The sequence below is a fragment of the Dendrobates tinctorius genome, unplaced genomic scaffold (genome assembly GCF_039654945.1).
Source record: "Dendrobates tinctorius isolate UK_male_01 unplaced genomic scaffold, ASM3965494v1 ptg000003l, whole genome shotgun sequence".
Lineage (NCBI taxonomy): Eukaryota > Metazoa > Chordata > Amphibia > Anura > Dendrobatidae > Dendrobates > Dendrobates tinctorius.
The window spans coordinates 91207501-91222611 of NW_027361671.1; the positions used below are offsets into that span (position 1 = coordinate 91207501).

Here is a 15111-nt window from a genome sequence, read left to right on the forward strand (position 1 = left end):
TGATTTTCTTTTTTGATATAGGATGTGTGGCTAGATTTGGGGACTTTATATTAAGTGTGGCTTGCCGTATAGGTTTTGGTAGTTTAGACCCTTTCCTTCCAACCTTCTTGCACCTTTACATAAAATAGGAAGGTGTAGTTGAATTTAGTAAAACCGAGTGCCCAGTCTGCCTCAGTAGACTGTCTAGTCCACAAATTACAGAGAATATTGTTCACAGACCAGGTCATTTAGAAAAATATCCTTCTGAAAGCCCCTTTGTATGTGGTGATCTTAAAGGGGATTTGCGTTTTCAGAAAACCACTGTCCCGAGGCACAGTTCTGTGCTTTACTCTCCCTTCCCTCGGTTCAGTACCAAAACTTGGCTGCTGCTCCCACTGTCTTTTGTGACGTTCATGCTGTACACAATGTCACTACTGCAGCAAAAAATCACTGGCTGCAGCGTTGTCAGCATGACGACAGCGGTGCAAGCAATAACACGGACCGGGTACAGTGGCAGAGACTCAGCGCTGAATTTGGGGAGGGTAAGTAGTGCACAATTTTTGTAGGTTCTATTTTGTTTTTAAAGTAAACTGCCCTGAAACCCGCATAGTGTTTAGTTAGGAAAAGTATATTCTAAATTTAGCCATTACTTTGCCTTCCTTGCAAGAAAATCTTATTTACATTACCCTTGTTTTATTTGATTACGCCACCCTCAGTACACCCAACAAGAGCATTGCTTGCTTTTTTAATATTATAAATGTGGTCCATCTTTATTGCCAATTCGTCAGCCTATTTTGCGGGCCACATTCCTTTCAAACTTAGCACACCTCGTACGCGCGCGGCTCCTCTCCGCACACCTCGTACGCGCGCGGCTCCTCTCCGCACACCTCGTACGCGCGCGGCTCCTCTCCGCACACCTCGTACGCGCGCGGCTCCTCTCCGCACACCTCGTACGCGCGCGGCTCCGCTACATCCACCCTCTAATCCCCTCCTGACCCCACACATAAACTTACCTTCATCCAGCACCATGGCAACCAGCACAGACAGCAGCGTCCTGCATACACTGAGGCCCCTGTTCATGTGACCCCTGACTCCTCCCCCTCCTGTGACCCCATCCCAGGTCCTTTGCAGTGTGTGCACACAGAACAGCCATCGCGCGTTCCTGAATGCGCGCCTTCCCCCTGCCTCAGGGAGTTGAGACATGTAGTGCACCGCAAGCCGCAGATGCCTTCCTCAGGGGCCGCATACAAGCACCAATGCTCTAAAAACTAGTGATGGGCGAAGTGCTCAGATAACATCTTACCGAGCATGCTTTGTGTTATCCGAGTACGTTTTCCCATCACTACTAAAAACGTGTTATTCATGAGTCCAGGCATAATTGCACAGTTATTGACCCAAACAAGTCATGTAGAATTACTGTTATGATGCCAGCATTAGTATGGTGCCGTTTCTAACTGGGGCCCTTACAGTTCTGTAGGTAAATCCATGTTCCTAGACGCAATCACGTGCATGTACTTGGTATAAGTAACCTGCCAACCTGCAATTTGGAATTCTTTCAACAATTTTTAGTTGCAGTAGAACCATTTTTGAGGGGTCTTGATAGCAGGTCAAGTTTCTGGGTGCCAGAGATGGCTGGGAGCGCCAAAGAGAAGATAGAAGCTGTTTATTACTGCTTCTTTCTAGTGATGAGCGAGCATGTTATCCCGAGCATGCTCGGGTGGTACCAGAGTATCTTGGGTGTGCTCGTATAATATGTTCAAGGCCCTGTGGCTTCAAGTTTTACGGGTGTCTAAGGGAATGTGCAGACGATCCGGAACTAGCAGCGCATGTTCACTGCGTCCAAAGTGCTGTCGTCTATCGAACATCGGTGAATCCTTGTGTGCTCAGTGTACCGTGTGGATTCACCGCATCCAATACGTTGTACAGGTTAAATTTCTCTTGCGAAGGCTAGTGAACTAGACATGCTGCGGTTTGTAGAGACTCGCTGCATGTCGATCTCCGCAGTTGTCTGTGGATGCATAGTGGACATGGAATTTCTTAAAATCCCATATACTATGCTGTAACATCTGGACGCTGCGGGTTGGAGAAAAAATTAATGGAAAAACACAATTTCGAATTTCCCCCCTTACTCCCTATTAAAAATAAAGATCATATAAAAATACATATATAATAATTTTATTGCAGTATCTATAAAAGTCAGATCTAACAAAATTAAATATTGATTAACCTGATTTAGTAACAATTGTAAAGACAAAAAAGATCTAAACTCCAGAATTGCGTATTTTTACTCGTAATTGACACTACTTTGCAAAAGAAAATGCACAAAAGAAATCAAAGCATTGTATTCTCCCCAAAATTGTTAAAAAAACACAAAACAAAAAAATACCTGCCACTCACAATGCAAAAAAAAAACAAAAAAACACTTTTACAGGTTTCTCAATATGGTAATACACGATTTTTTTTATCACCATAATCGTGATCTGGGGAAAAATGAGAAAAATTTCTGGGTGATTTTTTTTTTTTTTTATACTTCAATGTCAAAAACAAAAAAAATATTGCGGAATTGAGGTGTCTGTGTTGTTGTTTTTTTGTTTTGTTTTTTTTTCTCTGCAGTTTCACTGCATGCACTTGACATTTTTTTTCCCATTTTGGAATTCGATAAATGATGGTAAGCATCGTGCCTTTCACAACTAGCCCCACAAAAAACAAGCCCTCATACTGCTATGTTGGCAGAAATGGTTAAAATGGTTACAGCTCATGGAAGAAGGGGAGCAAAGATCTAAGGCACAAAGCTGATAGTCAGGTCCTTTGAAGGGTTAAAGGAAATCTGTCAGCAGGATTTCACACCCCAAACTATTTGTATGTGCAGGTAGATGTTTCAAAGGTTAGTCCACCAATGCCTTTGTATGGCCAGTCCACAACTGCAAATTGGGAAATTCTCGAAACTTGGTTCTGCGTAAACTCAGCTGAAAGTTGAAACCCAATATAAATTACACTGAACAAGATGACAGTGAAAGATTGGTACAGAGGGAAGAGGGGAAGGAGACAGCAGATTGGGGGGGTTGCAGCCGCTGCAGTGGTGGTGGTGGGGTGGTGGTAGCGGGGTCAGTGCCGGCTGTAAGCTGTCTCTTCAAGTTCTGTCTGAAGGTTACGAATGTGGGAGACAATCGGATGTATTGGGGCATAGCAGTACATAGGATGGGGGGACACTTCGAAGAATTCTTTTTGATTGAGGGTGATTAGATGCAAAACGTGCAAGAGTGGAGGAGAGAAGGAGGTCTTGTGAGGACCTGAGGGAACGTATGGTGAAATATTGAGAAATTAGCTGCAATGGGGGGCCAAGACGTTCCTGAATATTATCAGTCATCTTTTGAAGCCAAAAGTAGCTCTTGTCAGATTCATCTCTGAGAGTCTTGTATATATTGCTGCCATTGCGACCTTACAACAAGCCTCCCCTTTTTTTTCCTTATTTATTTATCTTGCTCTTAACCATTGGCCCTTTTTGAAGGGATGATGCGTTTTTTCCAGGGATATAGTCCATCATTATGGCTGCTGTCTCCCTTCATGTGTAGGAAGATGTGCTCCTAGGGAGTATTGGATCTACTACTGGCAGAGACACCAGTGGTGCTGAGGGTAAAGCCCCCGTTACACACTGTGATATCGCTAGCAATATCGCTGTAAAGTCACCGATTTTGTGACGTTGCAGCGATATTGCTAGCGATATCGCTGCATGTGATACTTACCTCCGACCGGCTCCCCCACTGGTTATTGCTGATCGCGTGAGAAGCTCCTGGACCATTCCTCGTCGGTCACTTCCTGCGGCGCTTCCTGTGGTGCCGACGAGCGACGCGTGGAGCCGGGCGGGAGGCGTCTGACAGGTAAGTAGCGACCCCCGTCCCCAGCGGTCGCTGGTGAGATCTGCCTGTGTGGCAGCTCACTAGCGACCACCTAGCGATCCTGACCGCGTCATATCGCTAGGTGTAACGGTACCCTAAGGCAGGTGTCAGACTTCTGATTTTCACAGTCTGAGTTTGGACTCGTGCATAGGCTGTAGTTTGGGTCACAACTGGTGCCGACATTGCTGACGTTAATCCGAGCATGACAGTCATGTGTGAAAGCGGCCTAAGGCCTCTTTCACACTTCAGTTTTTTACAATCAGTCACAATCCGCCAGGTTTTGAAAAAAACGGATCCGCAATTTTCTTTTGAGGATCCGTTTTTTTCCCCATTGACTTCCATTATTGGCGGATTGTGACGGATTGCCGTCCGTTGCATCCGTTTTTTTTGCGGATCCGCCAAAGTTGCTTTTCTCTGGCGGATCCTCCAGACACTGGGTGCTGGACAAAAAAAATTCTCTCTCTTTCTCTTTCTCTCTCTTTTCCAGTCTGCGATTCCTTTAAAATTCTTCATTTGTCGGATCCGTCAAAAAATACGGACGGGTACCATCCGTTGTCATCAAACGGATCCGCCATCCGTCCTTTTGACTGATGCAAAAAACTGAAGTGTGTAAGAGGCACCTGCTCACACTGCTATCCTATGGGTGCGGAGTGGCAGCGGTGACCTGGAGATAACCTAGAACATGTAGTGATCTCCAGGGCACAGCATACACCAGGCAGGTAGGGTGGGCAGCAGATTTTGAAAAAGGTGCATATATATCTTTTTTTTCTATTCCTAGAGAGCCGCCTCAAAGGGCTCTAGTGATTGGTGTATTTTTATTAAACTAGAATTTCCACGATACCCCTGAGCTGGTAAAACTGCAGCCATGGGTAGAGGTTCTGCACGATGGTAAAAGCTGCCTACAACACACACCATACATTTTGGCTGGGGAGCCCCGCAGATGCCTGTAATCACGGCTCCTTGGGCTTCACCATGTTTGCCCCTTATGACTTGTTTCTTCTTACGTATGACCTCTTGCATAGATTTAAGGGCACAGAAAGATCAAATATTGCTGCATAGAGCTGCAGAGGAAACGCTCAGTCTGCATTTGTGGCTGTTTTGCTTCATGTGAAATGGAAGCAATCCATTGCATTGTAAATGGAGGCGTAGTGACGGGAGAGATCCAGACACCTGTCTTCTCTGCTGCATTGGTGCTGCGTGATGCATGTCTGCAGCCAGCTCCTTCTACAAGACGAGCAGCCTTCCCTGTATGATGAATTATGCTTGTGAAACGAATGCTCCACTCAGCAAAACTTGCACCCGCTATTATCCTGCTACCATAGGTGTCTTATGCACACGATGTTCAGAAATGGAGCAGTCGGGCTCAGGCTGTTGTCATGGATACACTGAACCTGTCTCCCCACTCAGCTGTCAAACAGCTCTTAGACGTTACCATTCATCTGCAGTTTGAGGGGGATGCTTTATTTTCCCTGGTAGCTGTATAGCTTGCATGTAGCATTTTACATTTTTTATTGTTTTGACTGTAGATTTGATATTTCAGCACTAGGATATTGTAAATTATGGATGGCAAATGCATGGTTCTCTGCAGAGGCTGCATATGCCGGTAACCCTTTATGGGATGGAATGATTGTGCTAGCAACCTTGTAGCCTTTATGATGCCAAATGTTACAAAAGCAGTGACTCTGTCCCTGGAGCTGAATGTGTAGTATACAGTAGTGCAGGAGAACCACCATCAGATGGTCTATGCCACATCCCTGGTGCTGCAACTGAAATGTATAGTATGTGCGGATTCATTGCTGACATCGCCTGTGGTCCCCACAATACATACAGCCATGTATAGGAGCACATCATGGGCTTAGAGGACCTCAGCGCAGGGGTTTTCTGCAATGTAGTCCTTTTACCTTGGGCTCTTACAACTCATCAGTGTTTTTACAGATCCCAAGATTAAGAGTTTATGTTGAGATAAAGCTGCTCATTCAAATATTCTGCGGAAGCAGAGGCCATTTTGTTTTAATCCTCTCTCCTCCACTTTACAAAATTCAGCACATGCTCCATTGTTGTAGTGATCCTCCAGAGTGTTTATCTGGTATATGTGACTTGTTGAAGCTATTCAGGCACATACATGCCCATGTCTGCACGTTTCATTACCATATCCTATACCATACTTACTGCAAAATTCAGCATTTTAGGCTTTTTCCCCACTATGGTAAGTTGCTACGTATGGCAATCCCACAATTAGCGACTAACCAAAAGATTGCGATACCGCCAGGGAAGTGGGGTCAGCTATTGGAGGACTGGCTTTATCCTGCTCCACTCCGGGCCTGTACGTAATGAAGGGTAATAATCCTGGTATTTTGGAAGGTAGGAATAAGTTATCATTTCACAGGATTGTGATAGGACTTTACTACTGTGTCTGTATGTCGGTGAACCAAAACATGCCACACAAGTGTTGAGACAATACCAGCCATGTGCAGTTACTTGACATAATGTATCTGAATACCACCTACTGTAAAATTGGGTTTGTTAGAACTATATTAGATTTGTACAGCTGTATCACCTTGTTTCTTATTTAGGATTGTAGAAATTTTGGAAGATGTTTAGTTTGCTCCTGTATTACCTCTACCTGGGACCTAGATCGATGGCATCTAAATATGACCAATCCTGCCCTGCCAACTAATGTATTGTGTGCAACGCCTGACCTCTACATTTAGGGGCAAGGTAGGATCAGGTATGTTGACCACTCTTCTTGTGCAGGTGTTATAGCACTTCAATATAGACACCATGTACTCCCATTCCGGTCCTATTCCAGACAATGTTGGCGCCCGGTCTACCTGGGCTTGCGTGACATTTGCGTGTGAGCCCAGCAGCCAATCATCGCTCGCTAATGGGCTTCTGTGCTCACTTTGGACGAACCTCCGACATCCGGGAAAGTGTGAGCGCATTTTTTCCCTTTGCAACCACTGATTGACTGCAAGACTCACGTAGCCTAATACATTACTGAGATGGGAGATGAAAGCTGATAATGGGAAGATTGTATGTAGAACAGAAGGGGAGGAGCTCTGCATCTAGTTCCTCCTCACTTATGCTTTCTCCCAGCAATAGAATCTTATCAGCACCTCCTGACCATCTCAGTGATGTAACAATCCTCAGAATTCACTGAATACAGATTTCACTCATGAAACATGATCATTCCTGGTGGAGAAAAAAAGATTTATCTAATAAGATACATTACAAAGTTTCTCACTTTCACTTGTACTATAGATTTATTAAATAAAAACTAAAACGATGGTTATTCTTTAAGAAGGGATTGTCCAAGTAGTGGGCAACCCCTTTTAAAGGCCTCTTCCCTTTGTAATGAGCATGTAAATGTGACGCATCCAGTTTTAGATGTATATGATGGAGTCCAAAAAACAATCCTTTATGTGCCCAACTACAAAATCCCTCATATACGATCTCTAGCCTGGCTCTTAGAGGGCAGGCACAACTTGGGGAGGAGGCGCTTCTCGTAGGTCTCTTTGCTTTAATAGGGCATATGGTTATTGTCGAATGCTTTCAGGCTTTTTTATTTTAGGTAAAGATAATTGATTTCTTGAACTAATAATCCGAGTGTTCATACTCAATTTAGTCTAAGAACTGGACACAGAGCATGTGTAAATCATGATTTACATCAGGGCTGGTCAGTTTTCAGGTGCCTCTGGTTATCAATAAGTTAACACTTTGCTCTGTGTTCAAACAGCCAATCCAGTGTCAAAATAAATAAAATTCTTTCTATAAAAAAATATACCCAATGAATAATGAATGCATCCCTCATCAAAAACTACATCTAGTCTTTTGTATGACCGCCATGATTTTTAAGGACCGCACCAAGTCTTCTAGGCATGGAATGAACAAGTTTCGTGACTTATTGCAATATATATCTTTCTGTTCTTCAAGATTGACCTCTTTTAGAGGCTGGTTGGAGAGCCATGCCTGTTTTTAAACAATAGGGACATCTTGAGGGATCACTGTATAACTTCGAAATTTTGAGTATATTGCTAGCTATGATAACTTCCATAACAGGCCGTATACTTGTCACACTGGCCTCTCTGCTGATCCATCCATTTATTCACAACTGTAGTATTTTGCTCATGACTGATTAACTTATGATCCTGTAAGTGTATGTCCACACAGGACTGCAATGCTGCAGAAATTCCCTGTGGATTTACACACTAAAACCTGCAGTAGCTGGTACGTAGATGAGATATTAACAACGCATCTATTTGCAGTTGAATTTTCCTGATGAGAAATTGACATACGATGCAGCAGTTAATTTCCTATTAGTAGGACTGCAAGAGTTTGTTGCATGTTTTTTCCTTTGTCTGTGGCGCTAAACGTACATCGAATCATATTGTTGCAGATTTTTCCAAAAACACCAGTATGGATGTTTGTTTTAAAATTTAGAAATAAAAAAAAAAACCTTGCTGCTCCAATGGAGACGTCTGTTTTGTCCTACGCCAGTGACCATGTGCTAATTGTACATCACCAGGAGTCTGACTCCTTGCTCCCCTCGCTGTATGGTGCGTGTGTTTGATAAACCCGGGGGTGCAATCTTTAGTGAGAAAATGAAGCCGGAAATGGATCCTATGAGTGAACACTTTTTTCTTCTGAGGCCTCATTCCGATGACCGTAATGTGGGCACATTTTAACAACTGATTTAAGGCCCTAGGTCCTGGTCTGAATGAATGGTTGACAAATCTGAACTAACCACATAATTATCCAGGTAATTTGTGGCTTAAAACCCACAATTGTGTCTAGGTCTGTGCCATAGTACTGATAATAAAATGCACTCATACCTCTTTGAATGAGGCTGAAGACTGATCAGTGTGTACGCTTTGTTTCATATTTATGGGTATCACGGTGGCTCAGTGGTTAGCGCTTTGCAGCGCTGGGGTTCTGAGCGCCAATCCCACCATGGACAAGAACTGTAAGGTGTTTATATGTTCTCCACGTGTTTTTGTGGGTTTCCTCCCACACTCCAAAGACCTACTGATAGGAAATCTAGATTGCCCAGATGGGGACAGTGATGATATCTAAAGTGCTGAGGAATTAATAGCTCTTTATAAGTTAGTAAAATAACTAAAAGTAAGGCCTGTTTCACACTTCTGTTTTTTCAAATCCGTCAAAATCCGTTTTCCGTAAAAAAACGGATCCGCCATTTTTTGCAGGATCCGTTTTTTTTGTCCCATAGACTTCCATTACGGTTACCGCGGATCCGTCAAAAAAACGGATCCGTTTTTTTTAAAAACGGATCCGTTGGCATCCGTTTCCGTCGGCATCCGTTTCCGTCAAAAACGGAAACGGATCCGTTTGGCGGACACAAAAACGGAAGTGTGAAACAGGACTAAATCGTATTCTAGTGTCTATTTAATGCTATATAAGACTACAATTCACTTTTATGGAAACTGGTGATCGCAGGGGTGGACATATTTATTGGTACAACACGTGTAGCTGCACAGAAGATGAAAAGAGAAAGGTGGTCAACTAATGCCACCAAAGCAGGCACCTTCTCTGACTCTACCTTCAGTGCAATAGCTCTTCATAATACACCAAAGGGCCCATGTACGGTTCATGCACAGGAGCTAACTTCTGTGTGTCCTCCCCTAGGCAATCATGTTCTGACAGATGTTCTTAATTTCCATTTACACAAAAATCTGAGAGTACATGCCAAGCTACCATTTAATTCTGAAAGGGTAGTATCCAGCAAACAACTTTATGTAAAAAAGTTATCTTAGATTTCATCTAATGACCATCTTTGAGGAGGTTATGTTACTTAAATTTATATGATTCCACTTCTGAGAAATGCCTACAAGATTCTGAGGAAAATGGTCATAAAACAGAAGCAGTTTAGAGTTGGTTAAAATAACCTATTGATGACTCTGAAGAAAACAAAAAGTAATTCATAAACGTAATAAATAAAAGTAGTAATTTTCTTTTTTTTTCATAGGCAAAGTTGGCTGCAGCGGATGAAAGGAGATTTCAGCAACAGATCATAGCCCAACAAAAGAAAGACTTAACATCCTTCTTAGAAAGTCAGAAAAAGCAGTACAAGATTTGCAAGGAAAAGATTAAAGAGGCATGTGCAGAAGTAAATTTGGCTCTGAGAAGCATCAACAGAATATTTCCAATAGTTTTCTTGCCTTACACTTCCGAAGACCGATGGCACCATATCAGTCACTTGTCAATCCTCCAAGCCCATCTTCTGTTATCATTGGAGCTTATTTTATCTTGATTGGGAAAGTCATTCTTCATTTAGAGAATTAATTTTCTGCAGTAAAGTGCAGCAAATCCTAAGTTTATCTGTCAGTAATCGGCTAAAGGTGGCCATACACATTAGATACAAGTAGGAGGATGGTTGAACATCCATTGAACGAATAATTGTTTGGTGAGCCTGTGTTGCGTGAACACAGCTATATACAGTTTAGGTAATATTTGCCAGTCCTTGAGACTGGCCATTTGTGTTCAGTGACACGGGACCAAAGTCAATTCCCAAAAGTAGTTTTATCTAGGAGCATTTGTTCATTAAAATATTTATTGGAAGATGATGTAAACATGACCGGCTGCCTTCCAGGCGATGTGTTGTCGCAGATCAACAAAAAATGCTCTTTCATTGTTATATTTCACCTGTTGAATGATTGCATTAATTGAAATAATCCACTTTAAGGAACTTAACTAATGTGTATGACCACCGTAAGGTACAGCAGTGATGTGTCACCCTATCATTATAGTATTAACAGTCTCCCAGGGGTTATTGGTGACTTTTCAGTTGCACGTTTGTCCATGTATGAAAATGTCATGACCTATTTTTGGGATAGGTCATCTATAAAGAATTGGTGGGAGTCCAGCACCCCCATTGATCATCTGTTATTAGCCGCCGGCATCAGTGGGATGTGAGCCATTTAACAAGCTGAACAGCACAGCTCCCTCCAATAAGTAACCGTTGCTGCCAGGTACTGCACATCAGATCCTATTCAAGAGAAGGTCAGCCATACTCGACCGCCTTCGCTACACATTAAACAGGGTTGTGCTGATCAGCTCATCTCAGTGTTTACATCCAGCTGCACCTAGCTAGTAACAACTGATTGTCAGCTTTATGTGCCCCGTCATGCTAACACGGAGTCATCTGCTGAACGTGTGTGAATTGTGATGATTGGGCACTCCTAGACTAAGGGGTTTTTGAAGGGTTGAGGCTAAAAAAAAAAAAAAGTTGATCTGTTCACCTCTGCTCTCCTTATATATCTGTTTAAGTAGCGGTTACTTTGTTCATCCTCCTAGAAATGTATGAATAATCTGGGTGTTACTAGTATCAAACTGTGAAGGCACACACGCTTTTGACATGAAGTAATGATAACGCCCATTTCTGGGAGGAATAGCAGAACTGATTGGTACTATTCTTTAAAAAGAATAATTGTTTTATGGGAAAAGTTTTGAGAGTTTACATTTTTGGAAAAAACAAACTGAGTCAATGTATTCTCTTGCAACAAGTGGTTTGATATCTACTTGGTAGACCCTTGACAATTGGTCATAAAATATTCTGTGTTTTTAGTCCATGTATTCGGGAAACCTTTTCAGAGGTCCAATGCTTTCTCTATTATACAACGGATGTCTACTTAACTAGAAAAATATTTAGAATTGAGAGTCCTCAGTGGTTGATACCTTTTAATGGCTAACTGAAAAGATGGTAACACATTGCAAGCTTACGAGACTACTCAGGTCTCTTCATCAGGCAAAGACTAATACAACAGCTGAAGAATCACATATTTATACATAACACAGCAATAATGCAATAGATAAGACAAGTGATGTGAAGCAGAATTCTGCTGCACATCTGACAATTCTGCTTCACATCACTTGTCTTATATATTGCATTATTGCTGTGTTGTGTATAGATATGTGATTCTCCAGATTTTGTATTAGTCTAGCCTGATGAACAGACCTGAGTAGTCTCGAAAGCTTGCAATGTGTTCCATCTTTTCAGTTAGCCATTAAAAGGTATCAACCACTGAGGACTCTCAATTCTAAATATTTTTCTATCTACTGGCTAACACGGTACAAAGATATATATCTTTACTGTACTTAACTAGAGTTGTCTAACCCTGACCCATACAATGGTAAACCTCCAATTTGTGAATAAACTTATGCAAAAACGTTATACTGTTACTCATAAAGAGAGGCTAAAACTTCAGTCTCCAATAATCTTTAGCTAGGGGCTTGACACCTGAGGAAATGCGGTCCTAAATGCTTTTATCCTTGTAAAATTACATAGCTGATACTTGCTGTCCTCTGGTCCAGCGCCAGCTTTCTGCTGTTGCTCCAGTCAGATTCTGCTGCAGCAGGGAGGTCACGTCAACAGCACACCACCGCTGCAGCCAATCACTTAATTCCACTGCCCTGCTGATATTGATGCCACAAGATGCTGAGCTCAGTGATTGGCTGCAGCAATGATGTGTGCTGTCGACGTGACCTCACCGCTGCAGCCAAAATACAGACCGTGGAGCAGCAGTGAAGATCTGGAGCTGTACTAGGGAAAGGAAAGTATCTGCTCTGTTTGTTAAACTAGTATAAAAGCTTTTGAGGCCACTTTTCTTAAAGTGAAAACCCTTTTAATGGCCTTCTGACTTCCCTGATTGTGGAGAAAAGGATTGAGCAGTTGCAGTTTCAAGCTGAACTCTTTTTTTTTTTTTTTTTTTTTTTTTATGTGGGGGAAGACATTTGGTCCACAGATCTCTATTGTGCCTGCGTTCCTTTCATGAAGGGCAACCAGGGCATATTTAAACTTATTAATAATCTTAATATTGAAATTTCTAAAGTCTTGTTCTACCAGTAAGGATTAAATTACACTATATTTTTTAATGTAGATTTTGGTGCGGAGTTTGTATATTAATCATGGGAATGTTCATGTGAATGGTGTTTCTGCAGCCCCATTCACATTGGAAATTTTCTGTTCAGGTTTGTGGTGCTTTTGTGGAAATAACTAACAGTGGGGCATGCCTGTGCTGATTTCTGACACTGAAACGGAAATCTGAAGGTTCACCTCTGCTCTGCCACAGAAAATCCATGGCAGATTTGAATGCAGTGTGTCAACATTAGTCCACTTGCAAATGCTGATGAAAAGTACAGTCATGTGAAAGTGAAAAAAACAGGCGTGCAACATAAAGAGAAAAAGCTTAATTGAAAGATCTGCTTCTTTCCATGCTTTGAACCCAATCCTGGTTTTGACTAACAATTACTGATGTAGTTAAGAGGAATTTGAATGGAAAAAGCAGTCACATGAAGTATATGTAGAGATATTTATATGGTCGTATGAAGTATTTGTAGACATATATATATATATATATATATATATATATATATATATATATATATATATATATATATATATATATAATAATTTTGCCCTACATAGCATCCCCAGTGAGAAGGAAAAAAGTCCTTGTAATGTGAACGTTTTTGTATAATCTGGGCTCTGCTGGATTTAGAGGGCCAGGCCCTATAGAGGCAGATGTGTTAAAGAAAAAAGAAGTCTCTACCAGCTGGGTACCTATGGATGTATGATTCTCTGTATAGTTACCATTCTATTACAGCATGTTGTTAAGTTCCTTTTATATTGCAGAACTTTTTAAATGCTGCAAATTGACCTATAGGTAATCTTTAAGGAGTTAATCCAAGTGGTAGAGCAGATAGGATGGATCTTGTGTTATTAAATAAGACTAGAGAAGTAAGAACTTGTCTCATGAAACAGATCTATAGCTACTTGTTGTTTTTAAAGTATTAAAATGTCACGATTTAAAGGTTGTCCACTACTTTTACATTGATCAGCTGGGGTCTGGCACCCCCACCAATCAGTTGTCATCCGTGTCGGCGGCCAGAAGAATTCGCTTGCCGAGCTGCTCAGTCTACTTGTAGTGGCTGGGGATTGGTGCTACATATCCGCCTCTTATTCAAATCAATAGGAGGCAGCTATGTGGTACCCTGCTGCGGCTGCTGCAAGTAGACTGAGCAGCTCGGCAAGCGAGTACTTCCGGCCGGTGGCCACTAACAGCTGAGCAGCGTGGGTGCCAGGTGTCTGACTCCGGCCTATCATTGTGAAAGTAGTGGACAACCTTGTTAAAAACCTCTATAAACTCCAAAAATCATAATTCCTACAAGAACTCACGGAGTGATTGTCCACAAAATTATAATAAAAAGATAACAAATTTTATTAAGGAATAAATTACAAAATGTCACACTTGTAGTAACCAACAGCTACGACAGACAGGGCACATAGAAGGCTCACGTGTGAAGGACACAGAAAACGCTGGATAAAATCACAGGATGAGCAGAGACCACATAGTCTGCACCGCAAAGAAGCTTTCCTGTAAGAGGTATTTTCAAAAAAGTGCATTTAAGGTGCAATAGGTATGAAAAAGACCCCCCCCCAACCTATTGCACCTTAAATGCACTATGCACTTTTTTTTGAAAATACCTCTTACAAGAAAGCTTTTTTGAGGTGCAGACCGTGATCTCTGCTAGTTTACTCATCCTGTGATTTTATCCAGCGTTTTCTATGTCCTTCACACATGAGCCTTCTATGTGCCCTGTCTGTTGTAGCTGTTGGTTACTGTAAGTGTGATGTTTTGTAATTTATTCCTTAATAAAATTTGTTATCTTTTTATTATAATTTTGTGGACAATCACTCCTTGAGTTCTTGTAGGGTTTACTCTGGTGGACCCCACCTAACTATGTATTCTGGACTACAAGGAAAATGTGTGGCCGCCTAATGGCAATGCTTCATGTAATATCTGTCTAATGGCACACATAGGGTATAGAAATCTGAACCAGCAGGATGGCTTGTATTTTAAAATGGGTTGTTCCTTCAATGCAACCTCTTTTAAATGGACTCTGTTAGCACAGAATGAATGATCAAAGTAAGTCCCACCATTTGGTGCTTCATGGCAGGGCCAGTCTTTTAAGTACACATTCCCACCTGCTTGTTTTACCTTTATCTTCAGCCCACTACATTTTATTTGATTGACAACTCTGGCCTCATAGACCCAGAGAAGGGAGACGATAGATGGAAAACAAGCAGGTGGGAAGGTGTATATAAATGATTGGCCCCACAATAATGCATTGAATGCCTATACTTGGTTTGAACAGTAATTCTGTGATGGCAGTCCCTTTTAACGTTTCCCAACGTATGTAAATAAAGCATGATCACCGT

General features: G+C 41.8%; 1 protein-coding gene across 5 annotated transcripts in view; it reads left to right on the forward strand.

Moving 5' to 3' along the window:
* The window catches only part of TAOK3 (TAO kinase 3), a 285404-nt gene that overhangs the window by 242297 nt on the left and 27996 nt on the right, over positions 1-15111 (forward strand). For all 5 annotated transcript variants that reach the window (XM_073559574.1, XM_073559568.1, XM_073559579.1 and 2 more), the window contains one exon: positions 9859-9987. In XM_073559574.1, coding sequence (XP_073415675.1) covers positions 9859-9987 — 129 coding nt within the window. The remainder of the gene's footprint in view (positions 1-9858; positions 9988-15111) is intronic.